The 23,980-nt window shown below is 51.0% G+C and overlaps 2 protein-coding genes across 8 annotated transcripts in view; one reads left to right on the plus strand and one right to left on the minus strand.

The window, feature by feature from the left end:
• PPL (periplakin) overlaps nt 1–4,034 on the plus strand; it is a 28,017-nt gene extending 23,983 nt beyond the window's left edge. The window contains exon 22 of the mRNA XM_059861634.1: nt 477–4,034. Coding sequence (XP_059717617.1) covers nt 477–3,161 — 2,685 coding nt within the window. The 3' untranslated portion in view covers nt 3,162–4,034. The remainder of the gene's footprint in view (nt 1–476) is intronic.
• Nucleotides 1–23,980, minus strand: part of UBN1 (ubinuclein 1) — a 35,216-nt gene that overhangs the window by 2,065 nt on the left and 9,171 nt on the right. Inside the window, exons 8-18 of one of the 7 annotated variants that reach the window (XM_059861636.1) lie at nt 22,511–22,581; nt 20,419–20,548; nt 19,156–19,274; nt 18,572–18,694; nt 17,576–17,719; nt 14,738–14,788; nt 13,604–13,646; nt 12,069–13,292; nt 10,413–10,665; nt 10,027–10,116; nt 4,699–7,111 (exon numbers count right to left, since the gene is read on the minus strand). In XM_059861636.1, coding sequence (XP_059717619.1) covers nt 7,059–7,111; nt 10,027–10,116; nt 10,413–10,665; nt 12,069–13,292; nt 13,604–13,646; nt 14,738–14,788; nt 17,576–17,719; nt 18,572–18,694; nt 19,156–19,274; nt 20,419–20,548; nt 22,511–22,581 — 2,301 coding nt within the window. In that variant the 3' untranslated portion in view covers nt 4,699–7,058. Of the gene's footprint in view, nt 1–4,698; nt 7,112–7,778; nt 8,627–10,026; nt 10,117–10,412; nt 10,666–12,068; nt 13,293–13,603; nt 13,647–14,737; nt 14,789–17,575; nt 17,720–18,571; nt 18,695–19,155; nt 19,275–20,418; nt 20,549–22,510; nt 22,582–23,980 lie in introns of those variants that run through there. The other 6 variants (XM_059861638.1, XM_059861637.1, XM_059861639.1 and 3 more) reach the window with 6 other exon arrangements.

Genomic DNA, 23,980 nt, shown 5'->3' on the forward strand with positions numbered 1-23,980 from the left:
CACCAGGAGGGGCTGAGGGAGCTGGAAAGGGGCTCAGCCTGGAGAAAAGGAGGCTCAGGGGGGACCTTGTGGCTCTGCACAACTCCTGACAGGAGGGGACAGCCGGGGGGGGTCGGGCTCTGCTCCCAGGGAACGGGGACAGGAGGTTAGGGAACGGCCTCAGGCTGTGCCAGGGGAGGGTCAGGTTAAACATCAGGAGAAATTTCTTCACTGAAAGGGTGGTCAGGCCTTGGAAGGGGCTGCCCAGGGAGGTGGTGGATGTGTTCCACCGTTCCTGGAGGTGTCCAAGGAATGACTGGACATGACACTCCATGCTCTGGGCTGGGTGACAAGGCGGGGATCGGTCACAGGTTGGACTTGATGATCTTGGAGGTTTTTTCCAACCTAAACAATTCCATGATTCTGTGATAAGCACCAAAAGTGTGAATAACTGGATTTTTCAGACTAATTTTTTTTGATCCTTTTGCCAACAACAGCAGCCAGAGATTCAGGTGACACAAGACTTTGCCCAGACCAAAAAGTCTGTAAGGCCTGTGGAAGAAGTCTGGAAGCTGAAGAAAGAGCTTGAGGATGAGACTCAGCGTCGGCAACAGCTCGAGGCGGAGATTGAAGCCATTCAGAACAACATTGTCCACCTGCAAAACCAGAAGCCCCAAGAAACCGTGGTGAAGAAAGAACTGGTGAAGAAGGTGCCTGACCCCCAGCTGGAGGAGAGTTTCCACAGACTGCAGCAAAACCTGGCAGAGGAGCAGCGCAAGAACCAGGCGCTCCAGGACGAGCTGGAGGCTCTTAAAATCCGGCTGCGAGTCCTGGAGCACGAGAAGAGGGAAGGAGGGCAGGAGTACATCGTGAAAGAGGTGCTGAGGATTGAACAAGATAAGGCTCAAGCTGCTGAAATCCTGAAGCTCAAAGAGGAACTGGAAGAGCTCAGGAGGCAGGAAGGGACCAGGGAGAGTGAAGTCATCCTCTTACGCCAGCAAATTGCTGTGCTGTCCAGCGAGAAGAACAAAGAGCAGGAGAAGGTGACGGAGAAGGAGGTGCTGAAGCTGCAGAACGATCCCCAGCTGGAGATGGAATTCCGGATGTTGCAGGAGACCAAGGAGAGGGAGAGCGCCCTTCGGCAGAAGCACGAGGAAGAGCTCAGCTTCCTCCAGGAGAAGCTCAAGCGTCTGGAGAAGGAACGGGCCATCGCTGAAGGCAAAATCACCGTCAAGGAGGTGCTGAAGGTGGAGAAAGATTTGGCCATTGAGAGGGAGGTGAACGAGCTCCGGCGCCAGTACGAAGATGAGAAGTCCAAGGGCCGTTCCAATGAGCGGGAAAAGGCTGAGCTGCTCAGGAAGATCCAGCTGCTGGAGGAGGAGAACTCCAAGGTGGTTGTTCAGGAGAAAGTGCGTGAGATTGTGCGCCCAGACCCCAAGGCTGAGAATGAAGTTGCCAACCTTCGCTTGGAGCTGGTAGAGCAGGAGAGGAGGTACCGCGGTGGGGATGAACAGCTGAAGAGCTGCCAGAACGAGCTGGCTGCTCTGAAGAACAGAGGGCCCATGGTAGAAGTCAAAGAAGTCATTAAGGAGGTCATTAAGTACAAGAATGATCCAGAAACCGAAAAGGAGCTACAGCGACTCCGGGAGGAAATCATAGAGAGGACCGGAGCTATCGAAAGAGCTGACCTGGAGATCTACCAGCTGAAACAAGAGATACAAGCTTTGAAAGACACCAAACCACAAGTGCAAATGAAGGAAGTTGTTCAAGAAATCCTCCAGTTTCGGGAAGACCCCAAGACTAGAGAGGAGGTAGAGTCGCTGCGAGTGCAGCTGGCAGATGAACAAATGAAGCACATCGACCTGGAGAGGGAACGGCTTCTCCAAGAAGAAAAAGTAAGACTGAAGGAGGAAGAACTTTCCCAGGTGAAGGAGAAGGTGGTCCAGCAGGAAGTCGTGAAGTACGAGCAGGATCCTGCCTTGAAAGCTGAGGTGAACTCCTTCTCGCAGAGCATCGAGAGCGAGCTGAAGCAGATCGATGGCCTCCGTGAGGAGCTGCGCAAGCTGCAGAGGAGACGCTCCGAGCTGGAGCGGCAGCTGGAGGAGCTGGAGAAGGAGAGACAGGCCCGCAGGGAGGCCGAGCTGGAGGTGCAGAGGCTCAGGATCCGCCTGAACGAGCTGGAAGAACAGGAAAGAGAAACAACAGAACGAGTGACTGTGAAACAGAAAGTGATCCTTCAGCAAGATCCCCAGCAGGAGAAGGAGCACTCCCTCCTCAAGCTGGAGTTAGAAGAAGAGAAGCACCGCAGACAAGTCCTGCAAACCGAGCTAGAAGCCCTGAGAAAGAAGCTCCTTTCTTTGGAGAAGATGGAGGTCAAGGAGAAAGTGGTCTTTTCAGAGAGTGTCCAAGTGGACAAAGGAGACACAGAGTATGAGATTCAAAAGCTGAAGAGTAACCTGGAGGAAGAAAGTAGGCGCAAGAGGGAGCTGGATGCAGATATCAACCGCCTGGAAACCAGGCTGTCCGAGGTGGAATTCAACAACTCCAAGTCATCAAAGGAGCTAGACTTGTTAAGGGAGGAAAACCACAAGCTCCACCTTGAGAAACAGAACCTACTGATGGAAACAAGGAGACTGCAGTCAGAGATTGAACTCACTGCAACAGAAGCTCAGGATCTGAGAAACATGACCCACATGGACAGTGGAATAAACCTGGACTCCAGGTTCCAAGCTTTGGAAAGAGAGTTAGAGGATCTGAAGCAGTTATCCAGAGAAAAAGATGCAGAGATTGAGCAACTCCAGAACCGCCTGAAGACAGTGGCTATCAAGAGGGAGCAACGAGAGAACCACCTGAGGCGCTCCATCGTAGTCATTGACCCCGACACCGGAAAAGAGATGTCTCCAGAAGAAGCTCACGTGTTTGGCCTCATTGAATGGAGCCTGTTTGTCAAACTGAAGAGCCAGGAATGCGACTGGGAGGAGATCTCAATCAAGGGTCCCAACGGGGAATCGTCCGTGATCCTCGACAGGAAGTCTGGCAGGGAGTTCTCCATCGAGGACGCCCTGAAGAGCGGGAGGCTCACCGCGGCCCAGTACGACAGTTACCTCAACAAGGAGATGTCCATCCAGGAGCTGGCAGTCCTGGTGTCCGGAAGCAATTACACCGCGCTCGCTCCACTCTAGAAACTTCACTTCAAGAGCAGCCAGTGAGAGCTGCAGCACCTTGCAGACATCCAGATCACTGCAAAGCCTCGCCCTCCTTCGCCTCCTCCAAACTGCTACAGCCTCTGCCCTGGCCATGCTACGCAGCCACTCCGCTTGTTGTCACATACTGCAGAAAACACCACCAGTAGTGGAAAACATCTGCCAGCCTCCTGAAACCCCTCTTCCTCCCTGCCTACCAGAAAACAAGAGAAAGCCTTAGGACAGTGAAGTGCCTCAAGTCCAAAAGAGACTCAGTAGAACCTGCAGTTTCCTCAGCTCCTACTCACATAGTCGTGCACGAAGCCGTGTCAGGAGAGAGACTGAAGGTCCAGATGACTCCGAGGTGACCAGCAGGAGCTGGTTACATCAGCTGCATGTTGATAAGCCAGACAGTCCCGCCGTGGACAACTGACTCAATGATGGGCTCATCCTCTGAGAAAACCAGCTCTGTGGAAACCAAGGTTTCAGTCCAGAATCACCACGTCAAGACTCACCACCACCATTTGTTCACCTCTGTGCCTGTGCTGCTGGGGAAGAATGAAGGTGTACTTTGATGGCACCAGCCACTGGTCCAGGAGGAGCATTCACACACCCCAGAGGTCAAGGAGAAGGACATGAAGAGATGGCAGAACCACCAGACACAAGGAGTTGTGCTCAGCATGCAAGGGAACCCAATGCAGAGGGCCTCCCACAGGCAGCTCCTTCACTCGTGGTTAAAAGCTGTTAGTGCTGGTGTTTTCCTGGATGGAGTTACATGCAGCTACATGTTTCATTTACTTGTGTAAGGGAATGGGGAATAGAGGGGAATTCTATTTATAGTACAAAATAAAAATGCAGTGGTTCCAATCAGAAGGTGTTTGGTCTTCATTAATTATGGCAGCCTCCTGATCTTTGGCTGTACAAGAAGTTGCCATTTAGGAGTCAGAATTAAAACACTAAGATTATTCATTTTAGCTGTTGGCTCTTTTCCAAGGGGAAATTGCTGGAGCAGCATTGAAGCTGGGACTAATGAGCAGCATTAGATGGGAGTGAAGTGCACTAAAGAATGGGACTGACTGCAGAACAGTGGATTACACTGGGATGGTGCCTTTCAGAGCCCATTCACTTCCTTTTGCCCCAGTTTCAGCTAATACCCGAACCCTGGGGAACTCTGATGCCCACAAAAGCATCATAAGCATTCCCTGCTCATCCCTCCTGGCTCTGGGGATTAACACCACTGTTTTACCTTTGTGACTGAAGGGATCAGGGAGGATCTCACTGGTCCTGCAGGGTCTGACCCCACATGTCCTTTCCAGCATAGGCCAACTTCAACCATTAGGAGCACAGGGAATGAGAAGAAACATTCCTACCCCTGCAACAGCTGTAACACAGCTGCCATTCACTCACCACCTAGGAGACTTTAAAACAGTCAGTAACTCATTACTCACTTGAGACACAGATGAGCATCCAAGCTGCAACAGAAATTCTTGGAAACAAAGTCAGGGAACTAGAGGTAAGGAGATGGGGAAAAAAAGCGTTCTGGAAAGTTTGAAACAATTTATTGAGTTGTTCTGTACAAGATTAACATTTTTCATACCACCCCCACCATCTTCAGCAAGACAGTGCCAACACACATTAAAAAAAAAATAGAATAGTAAACTGCAGCTCTTACACCCAAAAGGAACTGCCATCCCCAGGTAAGTGCCATGGGAGCCTATCCCTCCCCATTCCATCCTGGAAGCGCTGCAAGTTGCCTCCCCAAGGCAGAGGTGCCAGCCTGGCTCCCCATCAGCTGCTCTGCGTGGGCCTGCCTTGCTGCCACTCTGCTCCACACCACTCACTCATTCATTATAGCATGTAAAGAAAAAATATCCCACAGAATTTCCACCACATAAACGTTTCCCTGAGGCAAGAGGCTTCGCTAAATTCCTAGAAGGAGGGATTCTGCACACGGGGGCTTCCCAGCAGAAGCATTCAAGTGAAAGCAAAGAGAGGGAGGAGAACAGTACCTCGAGTCACTCACTGTGAGCCCCTATCCTGCCAGGTGTCCCAAGCTTTCAGCTCCCAGGGGAAGGTGAAGGTGCCAAGCACCCCTCAGGATGAGGCCTTCAACAGGAACCACGCGATATCCACTGCTCAGAGTCCACCAAGAAATGCTGTGCTTCCTTTGACCCACACCAGTTCTGTCTTTGGCTCTTCTGCTACAACCTAGGTATTTTCTGTAAACACACTTGAAATCTGAGCTGTATCCATCAATTTGAAATACAGTCAACTCACTGATCTGGGGCAGTTATGTATCAGCTCAAATTGAAAACAGTCGTTCTCAGCTCTTAACAAAAACCAGAGGAAACTAAAGCAGACATTTGCTGGTGTCCTGGGGTCAGCATCCTTCCCCAAAGCTCAGGGAGGAAGCTGCAAGCTTTTCCTTGGAATACCAGTAAATTCTACATGGATCAGCACTACCCCTGCACAACTGGGACGTGGCTGGGGGGGCCTGAGAGAAGACAGACTGGGCAGAGCAGGAAACCAAACCTCAGAAAGCTCAGGTGGAGCCTCAGCCTGCCCTTAGCCTGAGAGGGGGTGCACAGGGGGAGTATTTAGCTCTGAAGTTAAAGAAATGAACAAGAGAAGACACCCCCAGACCGTAGCTGGTCCCTGTTCCTGCAGCTGTGCTGAGCACATGATCCTGGTGCAGGTACCATCGAGGTGTTCTTCTCTGGAATTTATTGGACAGGGCGTGACCTTGGTTCATCTCACTCATTCCCTCTGCCCACCAAATTGATCCTAACTCACAACCCTAGGAAAGAATGGCTTTAGGGGAGGGCCTGGAACCCGCCTGCACATACTGGGATGAGAACTGGTGCTCCTGCTGGATTTGGGACTGTGCTCAGTCACCAGGTCACCACTGAAGTCCAGACAGTGCAGCTTTTTTTTTTTTTTTTTTTTCTTCTGATGTGCAACCATAAAAAGCTCTATTAAATAAACCAGAATACATTTTAAATACAGAATGGTTAAAAAAGGGTTGAGGAGCACACAAAATAGGGCTGAAATGTGTGTCACTAGTCCATTCTTGCTCCACCATAAAAGGCACTGGAATTATGTCTTCCGATCCATGTGACATGCTAAGAGGTGTCCCATTCAATCCAATGCATTCGATGGCAATGAGGATAAAACTGAGCAGGAAAAAAGCATCCCTTTGGAGGGAAAAAAATCCAAAAACTCAAAAGAAGTAGAATTCTAGAAGTTGATGACTGCATCTAAAAATGTCTTTAGTCTCTAAAGAGTCTTCCTTCTCCTCCAGAGGGGAACATCAGGTGGTTCCTCAGATTCACCACACAGGAAATGTTAAATCCTCCAATTAAGTGTAGCACAGTTTTATAGTACAATTGGGAAGTTACTCAAATGTCTTCAAGAAAGCACTGGCAGTGCTAGAATTATCCAAGTAAATCCAAAGCAGAAGAAAGAAGCACCTTTCATACCCTCCACAGGGAGACCAAGGAGGTAACTGGACTTGGAGGTACTTGGCAGCTACAGACACAGGAGGGTGGGAACCCACTGCAGGACCACCCGAGCCTCCCTGTGAGCTCCAGCTCCTGCCAGTGCCAGGGAATGCAGGAAGGGCAGCAGCAATAAACAGTGCTACAAAAGGCTCCTCTCATCAGGGCATGGCTCCAGGTGGCCCCACGTGTAGGGCTCAGCTCTGAAAGCCTCTGAACAGACGCCCCAATGAGTTCCTTGTTGCAGTTCAGTCTCTCCAGTTGTCATAAAAAAAAAGAAATAGGAAAAAAAAAAAAAGGAAAAAAAAAAAAATCAAAAGACACAGCTGGTATCCAAAGTCCATGACCTGTTCCTCTGGGTTTTATCCTATGGGTGCTGGAGCTCCCCTCCTTGCAGGCGTCACAACTTGCGCTGCTGTGCATTGGACCCTTTGCCGTGAAGCTGAGAAGCATCTGAAAGAAAATAAAACAGCTGGGAAGGGGGCTCAGCACCCCCTGAAGGGCAGCTGGGACAGCCAGGCCTCTGCACAGAGGGAAAGACCTACTCTTCCTTCTCAGCACCAAGGGATCGAGAAGAGGATGTGCTTGGAGACGTCTCTGCACTGGGAGCAGCCCAGCCTCTGAGGAAGGGACAAGGGAAGCACTGAGGGTCCCCTGTGGGCTCCCAGCAGAAGCCCCAGGCACAGTTCCAGCTGCCAGGGAACTCCTTAGCCTGTGCCTTCTCTAAATGCACCCTGCCACATCTCCCCCTCCAGGAATGCCAAAATACATGCTGGGGTTGCCTTGCACCTAAGGTGGTTGGAAGTAACCTGTTGTACATTTCTGCTGTTGTAATCACAGAACCACTGAGGTTGGAAAAGACCTCCAAGAGCATGGAATCCAATCTGTGACCCATCCCCAGCCTGTCCCCAGCCCAGAGCACTGAGTGCCATGTCCAGGCCTTCCTTGGATACCTCCAGGGACAGGGACTCCAAACCTTCCTGGGCAGCCCCTGCCAATGCCTAACCACCATTTCCAAACAGAAATTCCTCCTGATGTCCAAGCTAAACTTCCTCCTGTCTCCTCTTATCCTGTCACTGCTTGTGTGGGAGAAGAGGCAAACCCCTCACTTAGAAACTCCTTTCAGGCAGCGTTTTAGGTGCTTTATTGATTATTTTTTAATTATTTAATTAGGTGCTTTTTAAATGAAGGCTTTAGGTGCCCACTGATAGCAACAGGATCCATAGGAATCTCACCACTGATGGAATAGAAAGGAATGGATGTGGAGGACAAGAGAAAATGCACTGAAGAGAGAAAAAGGAAGGAAGTTTAAGAAAGCAAAAGTTTTCCAGGAGCAATCAAAACCACTTCAGACTGTGATGAACAAATGGGAGTACTGAGACGTGCAGCTAAGCAGCAGTGGCACCCAGCAGTGCAGCAGCAGCTTCTCCTCCAGGCCAAGAACAGCTCCATTGCATGCAAGAGCTCAGCCCAGCACATCCCATTTCCACAGTCCCATTTCCACATTCCCAGCCCCAGCACAAGGAACCTCCACCAGCAACAGAAGCACCGAGCACACACAGGCAAGCATTGGATGCTCCTTGCTCAGAGGCTCTTGGATGAGCATGGACATATAAGCACTTTTTAAAGGCATCAACATTCCCTTGCACTTGCAGCAACCTCCCACGCACCTCCAGTGCTCAGACACAGCAATGCAGCTGTGGGCAGGTGTTGGCACAGCCACACACAGCCTGGGCCACAAAACACAGGAATTCATTTTAAGGCTACGGGAGTCAATTAAATATCTGCTGTGCTCTCCTCGAAAACACCAGAATTGGGGATGTTCCAAGAGATGGCAGCACCAGGCTCCATCCCCAATCTTTAAGTGAAAACACCAAGTGAGAAAGCAGGTCCTTGCTGAGCTGCATCCATGGCCAATTTTCCTTCACTTATTCCCAGTGGTCTTTTGTCTTCTGGCCCTGCATCCTGCTGAAGAATCCATCAAAAATTCTTCTGTTATAAGCCTTATGAACAGCAGTGATCACTCTGAATTCCCTCAACTAAAGGGACAAAGAGCTGCTGGAATATATTCCACGAGCCACGTTCAAGGTGCAATCTCTGATCTCGTTCCAGGAAGTGTGATTTACAAACAGGAAGGAAGGATCACTGCCAGGACCTTCTTCAGCTCTACCACACCAGCATGGCACAACCCACATCAAACTTCAGCAGAGGAAGCAGACCCGACCAATTCTTTGCCTTTTCATGAGTGCACAACACACTCTTTCTTCTTCAGCAAACCAGCACCCTGCTCAGCACTCAAGGGCCTTTTATTCCATGACTCCTCCAGGAGGCTACATGGTTCTCCATGCACACAGCCACAGGGCCAGGCTAGCACTCCTAAGCCAGGCTCACTTAGCCCAGACCATCCCAACAGGAGCAGGTACTAAGATAATGGCACTGAACTGCACCAAAGTGCTAAAGAACATGCCTAAGAAAGGAGAAATAGAAGTTATCAGGGGAATAAGCAGCTCCCTGGAGCAAGTAAGAATGATCTGCTGGCATTGAATTTCAATTTTCCTTACTTCTCTCCTTCTTTGGAAAACTCTTGCTTTATGCATCACTTCTGCAGGCATCAAACTGGGGCAGGAGCAGGCTTAACTGCCAAATCCTCACGTTGTGAGCAGCAAGTGGAGCAATCTGCATTTACACTACAAACTTGTTGTGAAGGAGATGCTGGCAATTAACTCAGTGCACAGACACAAGACAGTCTGGTCTGACACATTTTATGTAGGCCACCAGGAACAAAACTCCCCAGAGCTGGAATATTCATTCCAGGGCAGTCCTGGCAGGCTGTGCACAAACAGGCACAGCTTTCATCCTGGCAGGATAATTCAGAGTATCTGCAGGAACCAACACTTGCTGTAAGCACTGAGGACTCATCATTCCAGAAACCACAAAATCTCAGGATGGTTTGATTGGAAGGGACCTTAAAGCCCATCTCATTCCACCCTTGCCATGGGCAGGGACAACTTCCACTGTCCCAGGCTGCTCCAAGTCCTGTCCAACCTGGCCTTGGGCACTTCAGGGATCCAGGGGCAGCCACAGCTTCTCTGAGCATCCTGTGCCAGGGCCTGCCCACCCTCACAGCCAAGAATTTCTTCCTAATCATGGAATGGTTTGGGTTGGAAGGGATCTTAAAGCCCATCCTGTTCCACCCCCTGCCATGGCAGGGACACCTTCGACCAGAGCAGGTTTCCCCCAGCCCCTCACCCTGTACCTCAGCTGGAAAACATGAACACCCCCTTTGGCTGCAGCCCTGAAGGAAAGCTCTGCTGAGATAGAGGGAGACTCACGAGGCAGAAGACAAACACGAGCATCTGACAAGTTACCTGGCAAACTCTGTGGTAAGTGAGTGGACAGGGCAGAGTGTGGGAGTGGCGCTGCGTGGTGGGGGCTGGAGTGCAAACCAGCCAGAAGACCTAGAGAGAAAAACAAAGAGAGGAGAGGGAAAAAGGAACAAATACACATCCAAGACAGAATGAGCAGAGGAGCTGCAGCAGTTAGCAGAGGTCGGGTTCCAGTTACTGGCACTTCTGGGTGAGCTCTAGGGATGTTCTCCAAATGCAACTGCTGGAGATACAAAAGCAGGGAGCAGAGCACGAAGCAACAGCCAGAGAGATGAGCTGGTGTGCAATGGGGCAGCCCAGCAGAGCACTGATGTTCTATGTGACAGCACAGGCACAGGTGACACACAGGTGACCAGCAGGATACTCACTGTGCCCGAGGCCATGGTGGAAAGTTCCCGGAGCAGGTCCTGTAACTATTGCATCCTTGGAAACTCCTGCTTTTGGGGAGGAGTCGGAACTGAAGGAGATGACATGGAGAGGGAAAGAATGAATAGGAGAGATAATACCTAACGGGGTGGAGCTCAGGGCAGCTGGCAGCTTTGGGTTGTTGGACTTGTAGGATGGAGCCAGTACACTTAAGGAGGAAGAGCTTGTTAGCAGCACAGCTCCACTAGTTCCTTTCTGCAAAGCAAAGGAAAAGGTCAGTCAGGAGAGGGAGAATCAGGGTACAGCATCATTCAGACTTACAGATCTGCAAAACATGAAATGCTGGAGAATTCCCCCTTGGAAAAACACCCTCCCAGCCAGGGCCCAAGAGAGGCCAACACTTGAGGCCATCTGCAGATGGACATGGGCAAGCCAGCTCTTCTGAATGTGGCCATGCTGGATTTGCCTCCATGACTCCCTTGCTCTGGAACTGTGCCTCCATTAGGCAGAGGAAAAGTTTCCCATTGCCTGTGAGTTCCAGGGTATGCTTCCTACTCACTTATGGCAGCACACACTGCTGACAACTCCAGGCACTGAGGTCTGGAGTCACTGAGGTCTGCCAGGCACCCAAGGCACCCCAGGAGGTCATTCAGGATCTCTCTCATGGAGACAGGCACCAGTGGGGAGTGCTTCCCAGCTCTCTAGCTCAGGAGCAGACAAGCTACATAAGCTGAGCAGGACATGCCTTCCATTTCAACACACTCCTTGTATTTCCCAGCTCTTTCCATGGGCCACAAAGGAAGGCAGGCATGAGCAGCCAACAACAAATGCATACAACATTAGAAACTCTTACTCTTTTGCTATAGATAAAAATGAACCCCCTTATACCATTAAGTAATAAAATATTGTAATAACACAAGTCTGTAGTGACAACCCAGAAGTCCTCCCTGAAATGTTCTATCCTAAGAAATATTGGGAAAATTTCTCCATGGAAAGGATGGTCAGGCACTGGCACAGCTGCCCAGGAAGGGGTGGAGTCACCATGTCTGGGAGGATTTAAAAGCCATGTGGATGTGGCACTGGTGACATGGGCTAGAGGTGGCCTTGGCAGTGTTGGGGGAGTGGTTGGACTCCATGATCTTAGAGAGCTTTTCCAACCTGAATGATTCCACGGTTCTATAACCACAGGTTATTAATTCTATGGGCCAGTCATGACAAAAGGGGCAATAATACTAAAATAACTTGGAATAACCTGAAGAAGGCTAAAGTTTTTAGATCTAATTAATGATAAATTCACTATTATAATTTTAGTTTATGCCATGAATTTTATGTCTTGCGATAAATTATAAATTATCTTACTGCACTTTCTCTTAATCCAAATGGGAGCCCTACTGTCCCCATGGCTCGCAGAGCCAGGGCAGGACCATGGCATAGCCTGGGCAATAACTGCCCTTTGGAAGGCAGCACAGCATTCAGCTCAGTGGTCATTAAAGCTGAAAGTGAAAGCTGGAATTCTGGAGGGCAAGCCCAGGGCAAAGGCCACAATTTTCTAGTCTAAAGCAGCTGAAATCCAGCCAGTCGTTCAAGATTTTGCTTTTGAAGTGCCCCCTTCAGGGCAGCTGTGAGCGAGGCAGGAGCTCCCAGCAGGGCCCCCTTACCGGCACAGAGGTAGAGGCTGCGGTGCTGCTGACCACAGCTGGCTTTAGGGACGAGGTCAGCAACTTGGCCACGCCCTGGGTGCCCCCGCTGGAATCTCCGTTGGAGCCTCCAGGAGGTGCCACCAGGGTCAGCTTCTGGGCCACGGGAGGTTTCTTCACGGAGGAGCCTGAGGCTGGGCGGCCAGAGGACGAGCCCGGGGACGGGGCGGTGACGCCGGGGAGCAAAGTCCCAGAGGAGCTGCCCTGGTTGGCAGGAGCTCCAGAGGAGCTGCTGGAAGAAGCCCCGTGCTTGGAGAGGGAGCCAGCTACGAAAGGTGATTTGTAAGATTGTCCTGAAGAGCCGGAGCTGCTCGAGTGCTTCCCGGCGTAGCTGAGAGAGGATGAGGACAAGCCTTGGCTCTTGTGGGAGCTGCTGGAGTTTTGGGTGCTGCTTGGGGACGTGGAGGAATGGAAGCTCTGAGCTTTGGTTGATGATTTGACCTGCTGGAGGAGGGAGCGCTGGGGCAGGGGGGTGGAGGATTTGGGATTCTGCAGTTTGACAAAGGGAGCTGGGGAGGTGAAGGTTTTCTGGAGCTGAGCACCAGGGTGGAACACCTTCACCTGAGAGCCCGGCACCGGCGCCGAGGCTGGGGGCCCGTGGCCTGGCCTGACCTGGCTGTGGTGCTTCTGTTTAGCCTGGTGGGCATCAGGCAGGACTTTGCTGGAGGAGGCTTGGCAGGAATGCTCTTTGTAATTAGAGTTCTCTGTCTTCTTGTCTTGAGAGGACTGGCCCAATGCCAGGGCCTGCTCGGCTAGGAAGTTTAGAGGAGACTGGAGGGAACCAGAGGATGATGTAGGGGAAGGGTTGGGCTTTGGAAATGTCCTCTTCTCCTCTGAGGATGCAAGAGCTGGGATCTTCTCTGGTGGAGCTTTTGGAGCTGCAGGAAAAGTAAAGTCAGGGCTCCCTGCTGCCCTGCTGTTCAGCACAGCCAGTTCCTTGGACACCGCTTCCAGGGAGGAGGTGGGGTTGTGAATCAAGTCTTCATCCAAGGAGTCATCCTTGAAGGTGGCAGGAGTGGCAGTGCTGCTGGCAGCTTGGGCTGTCCCAAGGGACAAGAGCTCCCTGGTTTGGGCACTGATGCCCAGGGCTCCTCCCTGGGGCTCTGAGGACATGGCCAAGGTGCTGCTCGAGTGTAGGGAAGGGACAGACACCGACAGCTTCTTGTCTGGCTTGCAGGAAGAGTCCTGGAACAACATCACAGGAGAAGGCACAGTCAGAAGAGAGACAGGGTTTACTGCTGAGAAGGGGAGGGAAGGTTCACAATCTGGGGATAAAAGGCAGGACACACATATTCTGTGAGCCCCCACTCCCCTCCCAACTGCCACTACCATCAATTTTAACTGCTGTTCCAGTTGTTTTTTCCAAGCCAACTACTGAGCAGAGCCATTTCACAGTAGCTGATGTAGCTGATACAAAGCCCAAGCACAGGGTTCAGGGGGGCAGTCACTTGACTTTTGGCACATACCAATCATGAGAACCAGAAAACAGAACTCACCTTCACCTTCACCTTAGTAGGAGCTATCACTTTCTTCTTCGCCCTGTTTGGAGGAAGACAAGAGAAACATGGCTGAGTGACTGCCCCCAGGGAAGGAGCCAGCCAGAGAGCACACCTGGGCCCTGCTGGTGATGATCCACTGAGTCTTTGCAGGGAACAGAGGCAGCATCTCAGGTTGCTAGGATTCAAAACCACATGACATTTGGTTGCTGCTCTTGGAAGCCCCAACTCCCACCAGGGAGTGGATCAGGGAGTGGAGCAGAGTCTTGGAATGGCAGCAGAGCAGTGAAACACCCACACACACATCCTGCACCAGCTGCAGGACCCCACTGCTGCCCTCCTACAGCAAGGCCCAGAGAGAAACTGGCACAGAGGCTGCTCTGCAGAAGTTACACCCTTCTTTTGGGTTCCCAGAAGAAGCCAAGGATGCAAAAGCATCTGCCAAACTCCCAGAGAATAGATCTGGTCAGATGCAATCTTTGGTACAAGACATCCCTGAGATGCTGGGTGTGTGGCTGAGGGAAGGATGACTCCATACCCTATTCCACTTCCCCTCACTCACCAGGGCCAAGAACAGGACTGTCTGCCAAGCTGACACCAGCCTAAATCCATGTCCTCATCTGTTAACAACCACCAGCAAGATCCATGAGACCCTTTGGATTAAAGCCCCTGCCCAGCTGGCTTCTGATGGCTCTTGGTGAGCCTGCTGCACCTTGGTGAGCCTGCTGCACCTTCACCAGCCTGAGCTCATGGTGCCCCTCCTTGAAGCAGGCAACAAGAAAGAGGGAATCCAGCATCCAGCAAGGAGCAAGTGAACAGGCTGCAGTAATCACACTCCACCTGACCTCCCTGAGCCTCCCAGGCCCAGCACAGAGGCCTGACTCCAGGCTGTTGAACCAGAGGCAACCTGGCTTTAAAGTTGTTATTTTTGAGCTTGCTGAAGGCTAAGCACCTGAGGAAAGTGTTGGGAGATGTCACACACAAACAGCTGCTGTCCCTAGACCTCCCCAAAAGAAGCAGCACTGATCTGTGAGGGGGGAGCCAAGCAAGCTCAGGTGTTCCTGCAGGACCCCCCCAGGCCCCAGGGAATGGAGATCAGCAGTTTTCACTGCAGAGGAATGCTGTGATACTCACAGGACGGATGTGAGGTGTCCGTGTACACGCCTGCTCTCCTTAAACAGTGTCCTAAGAAGGGAAGAGAGCAATGAGAAGTGATATCCAGCAAGACCCAGTAGAGCAGCTGGGATCACTGGAGACAGAGCTGCACAGCACAGCAGGGGACTTGGTGAAACTGAAACCATAGAGAGCAAACAAATATTCAGCCCTTTGCCAGGAAGATCGTCCTGAGCTGCCCCACACAGTTCTCTCTCTGGGGAGCAATGCTTGTGGGCACTGCAAAGGCCATTCAGGCAGTGGTTGGACAATGCCTAAGGAAAAAGCCCTGCCAGCTTAAAAAGCCAGCTGGAGAGGCAGGGTCATCACTCAGGGCCTTCCTGCTGCCAGAGATCATCCAAGAGCTCTTCAGCCTCCAGGAAGGAAGTTCCCTTCCCGTGCCTCTCAGCCAGCAAAGAAGGAGAGAAGGGTCTGTGCTGCCTTGGTGTCCCCAGCCTGGAGCTGAGGTGACTCTGTACTTGACAACCCTTTCTGGAAGGACTGACTGAGCACAGCCAACAGACTGAGCTTCATCCAAAGCCTGCACTACTGAGGGTAAAGCAGAGTCTCCCCCAAACACTCTCTGACCCAAACCAGCTGCCATCCAGCTGCCCTCCGACATGTCAGGGAGGAGTTACAAACATTCCTTCAGCACTGGCACATGGAATGTGATTCCTGCCTGGTATTAACAGGCTTTTGTCATCATTTTTCTCTAAAAAAGCAAGCTTATGTTAACCTAACATTCTGTTAATCACCTCCTCATGGAGGAAACAGACTCATGGCAGGGCCTCTCTGACTCATCCATGAAATTGCTGCTCTGTCCACCTTCAAGTTCCTCTTCCAGATGAACTTCTGAGACCACGATGACAGTGAATCAAGCTGACTTATCCATAACATTGTTACAGTTTTCCTAGAGCCACCAACCCCTCCCCGTGGCTGTCACTCTACCCTCTGTCTTTAAACCACCAAGTCAGAGAATATCTTGAGCTGGATGAGACCCAGAAAGATCAAGTCCAACTCCAAGTGCCAGCAGGAGAAACCATTGTCCTTCAGCCACTGGAAAGCATCCAGGAAATCCACTTTTACTGAGGTATTACTTACTGTACTTAATTCCACTGAAGTGCCTCCTACACGGAGTCTTGTGTGAACACCTGAATGCCCAACAACAGTTTCACCATCAAACTTGGAGATGAAGAATTTAATTTCCTTTTATTCAAAGAAAAGTTTTTAAAACTTGGCAAGCTGAGACCCTCAGGCTGGGTCAATCTTCATCAACTAAGCAGGAATCTTCCCCCACCTCCTAATGCCAGATTTCAGCTCCTGCACCACCACACTACAACCAAGCTGAGCACTGATCTTCCTGAGCACTGCAACTGCACCAGCCTTCACAGACTTCTCCAAGTGCATCTCTGATGTGCCACTCTCTTACTGCTCTTAGGAACTGCTACCTACATCTTCCTTATTCCCCACCACCCAGAAAGCAAACTCAGCAGAGAAGACAGCACTGCCCAGCTGGTGAAATGCAGAGACAGACCATGGAACAGCTTGGCTTGGAAGGAACCTTAAAGATTCCAGAAGTAAGACTGCAGAGTTGTCCTTTCTTTGAAAGTACTGAGCAAAACAAAGCAGGCCAGAAGGTGATGACAGTCCCAGCAGAGGGACTCTGCCATTTGTGTGGCTCTCTGCCACTGCCAGCTCGAGGGCAGGGATGATGGAGAGTGGGAAAGAGCAGGAAACAGCAGTGAGGGTACAGAAACCACACCAGATTCTACTGCCTCCAACAAGCCCCTAAAACTCTTCTACTTTGCCTTCCTTCTTTGGGGAATACTCCAGAGAAGACTTCCCAAAGTGTCTGGAAAATGTATCCTTTGTGCTCACAAAGGGATCTTGTGTAATACAGAGCCAAGAAAGCAGAGACTGGCCCGTGGGCCTGACCTCAGTGCCAGTTCTACTGCCAGTGGCACCTGTCTGACACCACCATGGCACCGAGGCTGCTCAGCACTGCCATTTACAGCCCTGGCTGCACTCAGGCAGTTGGGAGGTGAAAAGGGACACAGGCAGGAGGGAGAACATGGTGGAGGGCAGGGCTGCCATTCACAGGGCCCTTCCCAGGCTGGAGAAAGGGACCAACACAAACCTTATGAAGCTCAGTGAAATCCAGCACCAAGTCCTGCAGCTGGGATGGAACAACCCCGGGCAGCAGCCCTGCAGGAAAGGGCCTGGGGCTCCTGGGGGGGCAAGGGAAGGGAATCCACTGCTGCAGAGGTGCCCTGCTGAGAGCAAACCATCCCCTGCTCAGCACCTGGGAGGACACATCTGGACACAAATCCAGTTTCAGGGTCCCCACAATCCAAGAGAGATGCCAGCAAACTGGAGACATCCCAAGGAACAGGGACACACGACAGCCAAGGAGAGGTGGAGGGAATTGGGTTTGCTCAGCCTGGAAAAAGAGAAGCCCCAGAAGGAGTCTAATGGCAGTTTTCCACTACCTAAAGAGTGGTGGGGACAGGAACAGGATGGAGTCAGACCTTTCTCAAAGGTGCACAGTAAAAAACAAAAGCAGGGAATATTCAGTTCAGTGCAGCAAGGGGAATTTTTATAGGAAATCAGGAGAAAAGATCTCATGAAGAGTGATCAAGTACCAGAACAGGAGCCCAAAGATGCTGTGGTAAACTCCATCCTTGGGAATTTCCAAAATTCCACAGGCCAAAGCCCTGAGCACTCTGATCTAACTCTGAAGCCAGCCATTCCCTGAGCAAGGGTAGGACTGATGACCTTCCCAGGTCCCTTGGGACAAGGAATCCCTTGATTCTTGCTCACCTGGCCTGCATCCAGCCTTTTGGCCAAAGGGGCTTCACCTCTCCTTCTAGGAAGGTCTTCACATAATCCTCTAGAGACTGAGCCTTATTCTTGTCAAGGTCATAACCATCCAATTTAATCTTCACCAAGTGGCAAAGCAGCTCCCTGAGGAACAGGAAGATTTCACATACAGTTATGCAGATTGACCTTTCCCACTTGGAGATCATTCTCTTTATCCAGGCTGGATAAACACACCAATTCATGCCTGGCTCTTACTACTACAAGCCTGCACTGCCTCCTCAGGAAAGGAGAAGGGAAAGGCACAGTCCTTGCTCTGTGTGTGCACACACATGGATGCACCAGGGAGAAAAGTCTTGTTACCCCTTCCCAGTGTAATCTCCTGAACCAGCTGAGGCAGCAAACCAGTGCCAGAGCCACAGGCACCAGTAACAGCCACAGAACTGAACCTCTCTGCAAGGAGAAGGCAGGAAGCACAGCTGGCTATGTCCTACATGGATCAGCAGCACAAACTGATTTGTTCCAGAGTAAGAAGACAGCAGGACTGATTTTCCTTTTACCCTTTGTCACTCTCCCCTATCCTCAGCACTCCCTTCTCTGTCAGCCCCCCGGGTGCCAGGGGCAGCAAAACCCAACAGCTCCAACTGCTTCCACAACCAGAACCTGGGCATGTCAAGAGTCTGGGCTGTAGGATGTCAGCAATTCAGCTGAATCCCTTCTGTTCCCAAAGATCTGACTCTCTCTTTTGGACTCTGCACAGAGGCTCTCAGCACTTCTCTCAGGGTTAGCCTGGGCCTGAAATCAGCTGCAGGGTGAGATGCAATAAATGCAGGAATGGCTTCCACAACCACACCATGTGCCACGAACCTCCAAGCTGACTGCTCCTACAGGTGAATCAGCACTGCTTTGGAAACAAAACACAGACACCAAAATGCTTCACTGCCAACTGCAAGGAGTAAGACAGGTCATGAATTTGCTTAATATCTGAGTTATTCAAACCTGATTTCATCGTTCCACTGGAATTTCTTCCGCGGGCCCGCAACACGCTTCCCTCCCTTTTCTTCATCCTCATCATCATCAGAACAAACTCGCTGTTCTTTGTCTTTTTCCTCTTCCAGCATCCTAAAATGAAGACAGAAACTGTGGAAGTGATCACCCTGCAGGTTCAAGGGGAGGATTAAGTATCTCAGAACAGCGCTGGACAGTGGTCCCAGTATCAGCAATCTCTGGCTCAGGGTGCAAGCTGAGCTTTGGGCTGAAGGTTAAGAAATCTCTCAATATTTTGTAATAGAGATGATGGGACTAATCCAGCCTGACTGTTCCCAGGCTGCCATGTTCCTAAGGACATGCCTGCACACGCAAAACCCTTCAGCCAAGCTCTGGTCCCATCAGTGCTGCTGTAGTTGGCGTGGCCACAGACAGCATGAAGAACACACACAGCTTAATCAGGCCAATCAATGCCCATCAGCAAATGTAACCCACGGAACAAAAAGAGGTGGCAAACCTCAGGAGAGCAGCCTCCAGGCCACAGGGAGCCTGCTGGGAAAAGCCACAGAGGGGGAATGAGCAAACGAGGAGCTTACTTGGCAAACTTGGCCTGAGTATGAGCTTGGCATTCCTCCTGGTACTTGGCCACCTGCTCTGGCATGGCCCTTCCAATGGCTTCCTTCAGCTTCTGCAAAGGCTCCTTCAGGCGCCCACCCTGCAGCGAGCACAGAGCTGTCAGCACAGCAGCCAGGACTGCCTGAGAACTTACCCTGACTCCATCTCTTTACAGAAGGCTGAGCAATAATCTGTATTAAGAAACCTGTTCTTTTATACCTTAGTTCACTACAGGTGGAATTGATCAGTTCTTTAATTAAAACACCATCACTGTTAGTTAATTAAGAAACCTTTGGCAAACAAATCTCCATAACACATTCCACACGTTCACAATACCAGGTGCAGCAAGTGAAGGTAAGAATTGTTTCTCATTCGTTTCTCTGATCTTCTCACAGGTTTTTCCCAGAAAGATGCCTGGGAAAGTGTAGGAACCCAGGACATCCCCCTGGCTGCCCTGGATGGCTTGATCCCCTGGCAGGGGGCTCAGAGACCTTGGCATGAAGCCAAAGACAACTGTGCCTTTGATTTTAACCCATGGAGAAAATTACCAACTTTATGTGAAAATTTACAAGTCACAAGAGTTTAAGTAGAATTATAGTTAGTTTGTCACAGGGTGAAAAAGTAAAATTTTGAGGTTTTTAGAATGGGGGCTCAGAAGCCAAGATGGAGGGATTTGGGCATGCCTTGTCCTTCTCCTTCTTAGCCTCCATCTTCTGGGTGATGGTGTGACTTGATGGATTGGTTTCGAGCAGAAACACACTGTCTAACATAGGTGATGGGTATTGGAAAGTTATTGTAAATAATGTACAGGTAGTTCTTAGTATAAAAAGGTAACACCACCTCTGGGGCAGTCAGTGTGCCACCAACCAACCAACCTCAGCAGGTGAGAAAAAGAATGTTAGAGATAACAGAGAATAAACAACCCTGAAAACCACAGCTGAAGAATCCTGACTCCTTCTTCAATCCTGGGGCTGGGAAAAAGAGACTTTCTAACACCTCGGGGTCATCTCAAATACAGAGACACCGAGAGGAAAGCTGTCTGTTTCTCTCTGTGGCCAGAGAGCTGCTGCCACACAGAACACCCCAAAATGTTTCCACGGCTGGGACACCAAACTCCAGCCAGCTCCACCCCCACCCAGCCAGGGTGCCGTGCCCCACAGAGGACACAGCGCTTTGGGAACACAACAGCCACGCTGTGCCCAGCAGGGCCACCACCCCCCAGGCCTGCTGGCCACCTCCCTCACCTGCTCGTAGAGGTAGAGCCTGCGGGCTCGCTTCAGCAGCGTGTCCTTGCTGCAGGGGAAGAAGGCGGCCAGGTGCGCGTAGACCCCCGAGCGCACCTGGCTGCTGAGCTCCCGCGTCTGCAGCTCGATGCTGGGGACAAACACAGCCTTAGCAGGACTGCCAGCCAGCCCTGAGGGCACTGGGAGGCAGGGACAGAGGGATGAAGGACAAGGTAAACTGTGGGTTTCTCTCTGGATTCTAGGATCAATAGGTTCTATCCCAAGCTGTGCTTTGGATCTGCTCTGGGAGTAGCTGGAGAAGGGACAGGTGGAAGTGAGCAGTCTCATCTGCTCTGCCTGGCAGCTGCAGGCAGGAGGGGCAGGCAATGAAAAGAGAAGTGCACACTGGTTCTGTCAGCTGCTGTGGCAGTGGAATTCAGGACAACACGAAATCAAACTTCATCCCTTGGGTATCAAGTTCCTAGTGAGTAGATGAGAGACACCAGCATGTGCCAAACCCATCTACACAATTAAACAGAAATTAGGAGCCTGGCTTCTTAAGCCACCTCTCAGTGTCAGAAAGTGTAAAAAATGACAAGTGATTCATCATCACCATCATTAAAGTCACAGAATGCTTTGAATTGGAAGAGACCTTAAAGCTTATCCCATCCCACCCCCTGCCATGGCAGGGACACCTCCCACTGTCCCAGGCTGCTCCATGCCCTGCCCAGCCTGGCCTTGGGCACTGCCAGGGATCCAGGGGCAGCCACAGCTGCTCTGGGCACCCTGTGCCAGGGCCTGCCCACCCTGCCAGGGAACAATTCCTTCCCAATATCCCATCCAGCCCTGCCCTCTGGCAGTGGGAAGCCATTCCCTGTGTCCTGTCCCTCCATGCCTTGTCCCCAGTCCCTCTGCAGCTCTCCTGGAGCCCCTTTAGGCCCTGGCAGGGGCTCTGAGGTGTCCCTGGAGCCTTCTCCTCTCCAGGTGAGCACCCCCAGCTCTCCCAGCCTGGCTCCAGAGCAGAGGGGCTCCAGCCCTTGGGGCATCTCCATGGGCTGCCCTGGACTCTCTCCAACAGCTCCACATCCTTCCTGTGCTGGGCCCCAGGGCTGGAGGCAGCTCTGCAGGTGAGGTGTCACCTGAGGGGGCAGAGGGGCAGAATCCCCCCCTCCTACTGCCCACACTGGGGCTCAGCCCAGCCCTGGGGGGTTTCTGGGTGCACTGAGGGGGGAGCATGTCCAGCCTCTCACCCACCAACACCCCAAATTCTTCTCCCAGGGCTGCCCACAGTGTGTTCTCAGTCTATACTCATGTCTGGGGTTCCCCTCATCCGAATCGTGCAGCAAATTGTACAAATCTGTCTAAATCTCCTCTGAGTGAGGCTGAAGTGATCAGTTTGCCACCAGACAAGGACTGTTTGTGCAGCCAGCACTGGAATGCTGGAAGGTGGTAATCAGCCATGGAAATGAGAGGGAAACAGAGTCCCAAACTCCCCTTGGCAGTTCCCAGCAATTGCCTGGATAAACCTTAATGAAATTAAAGCCTGGGTGTCAGTATTATTGCACTGATCACAAAACCCTGTGCATTCATCAGCCCTCTCCAGGCTCTGGCAGAAGAATGAAGCCATTATCTGCAGCTGCCTGAGCAACACTGGCACTCTGTCATTTGGGGCCTCAAAACACAGAGCAGGAATGGAATTTCTCCTGTTTTCCCAGAGAACCAGTGAACACAGCAGCCTTATCCCAGTTCTAAACAATTCTACATAGCATGTAAGTTAAGTAGCAAAAACACACCTGTCATCTCTCAGGGAGACATTTACTGGTCTTGCATCAAGCTAAACCCACAGGTCAAGTGACCAAATTTAGGCCCATAAATATCAGGCAGCATCTTGAGAACAGGAGGCCTGGATACATTCCCTCCAACACTCTCCTAGCTCATCATATTTCAACTGAAAGCCATCTGTAGGAGACTTTCATGTTATTCTGGGCATGTTCTGCCTGGAAGACCTGTACAAGGACAACCCCACAATTCCTGCTGAACCTGCTCCTGAATTTACAAAAAATGCTCTGCCTAATGCTCTCCTTTCCCACCCCTCTCTGCTGGCAGCACTTACTCCAGTATGATGTTGTTGATGTCCTGAGTGAAGAATCTCTGCTTGCCTTCTCCCTCAGCAGCTCTGGCAGCCTGGAAGTCAGGAAATAACACAAATCATCAGCACTTCACAGCTGGCACAAGCAACCAGGTGTCTCCAAAACCACCACAGAACTACTGCAAAACAAGGCACAGCTTTATTACACAAACTCTGCCACAGCAGAAGTGTGAACCTCCCCAGTCCAACCCTGCCTGACCTGGTAACACCTGACCTTCCCATCCTCTCCAGATGCACTGGAGTTACCACTCTGGAGTGAAGAGTCCTCTGTTTCCTGGGACAAAGGAGGTGACTTCTCTGCCAAACTTGCCATGGGGACAACAACAGCTGCAGGGCATGGCTTTAACTTCTCAGGAGATGGAGGAATAGGAGCACAGAGCTTGTCCCTGGACCAGGAAAGCTCAAACAAATCACATCTAAGGAAGGTTGAGGAGACTTATCACCAGGTTTTCTAGATCCACCTGGAAACTAAGCCAAGACACCAAGAGAGAAGAGTCACAGCTACAGGGGATGTGTTACTCCCAGTCAACACCATGGAAACAAAAAAAAAGTCCAGTTCAGGAAGCTTCCAGAGCTATGACTGCAGCTCACAAAGTGCAGCCCAAAAACATCACACCCATGAAAAATATGTCCAGCAGGAAAATAATTCCAAGAGATGAATGAGATAGTAGCAAATTGCCAAGAGCTTTCAGTTTTTTCTGAGTGGGGATATAAACAAAACTGGGATTTGGCACAAGGCACCACCATGAGTTAGTGATTCCTTGCACGGGGAAGCAGACCAGGAGAGGATTTTGAAATCCCATGATTTACCACTCCAAAGTTGAGGCAGGCAAGCAATTAATTTATGCCCAGAGGGTGAACATTCCTCCCTGCCAGCAGCAGGTGATGTCAAAGGAGAAGACCCAATGCTAAGGAGAATCCTCAACAGGAAAATTATTTAGGAAGGAGAGGGTTAAAGTCAAAGCAGCTCAAGTAGAAGAGGAAATGCCTGGAGGCTCCATTTAACTCTGGAGATGCTCCCACCTCTGGGATGAAGAGACTTGGCTCTCAGGCAGAGGTAGAGCACCTCTTCATTGCCACCTGAGCTCATGTCCCACAGCCCTAACTGACCCACAGGTTTCAGTTTCTTTCTTAACATCCACAATCCAGCACCAGAGACACAGCAGCAGGAAAATCTAAGCAGGAAAATCAGTGTGGACTCTGCTATGAAACTGTTTCACAACACCATAACAATTAACCTGATACCATGGAACTTCCAAAATAACCTCCTTTCACTCAGAGCCACAAACAGCTGGTTTGGTGCTTTCTGAAACAGAAACATCCACCAAGAGCCCATTATTTTATCAGTTGTGGCAATACTTGCTTCAGTTCCTCCTCCCCTCCCATCTGCTCACCCCAGTGCACAACTCAGCAGAACAGTTCTCTAAGAGCAGC

The sequence above is a fragment of the Haemorhous mexicanus genome, chromosome 17 (assembly GCF_027477595.1).
Source record: "Haemorhous mexicanus isolate bHaeMex1 chromosome 17, bHaeMex1.pri, whole genome shotgun sequence".
Lineage (NCBI taxonomy): Eukaryota > Metazoa > Chordata > Aves > Passeriformes > Fringillidae > Haemorhous > Haemorhous mexicanus.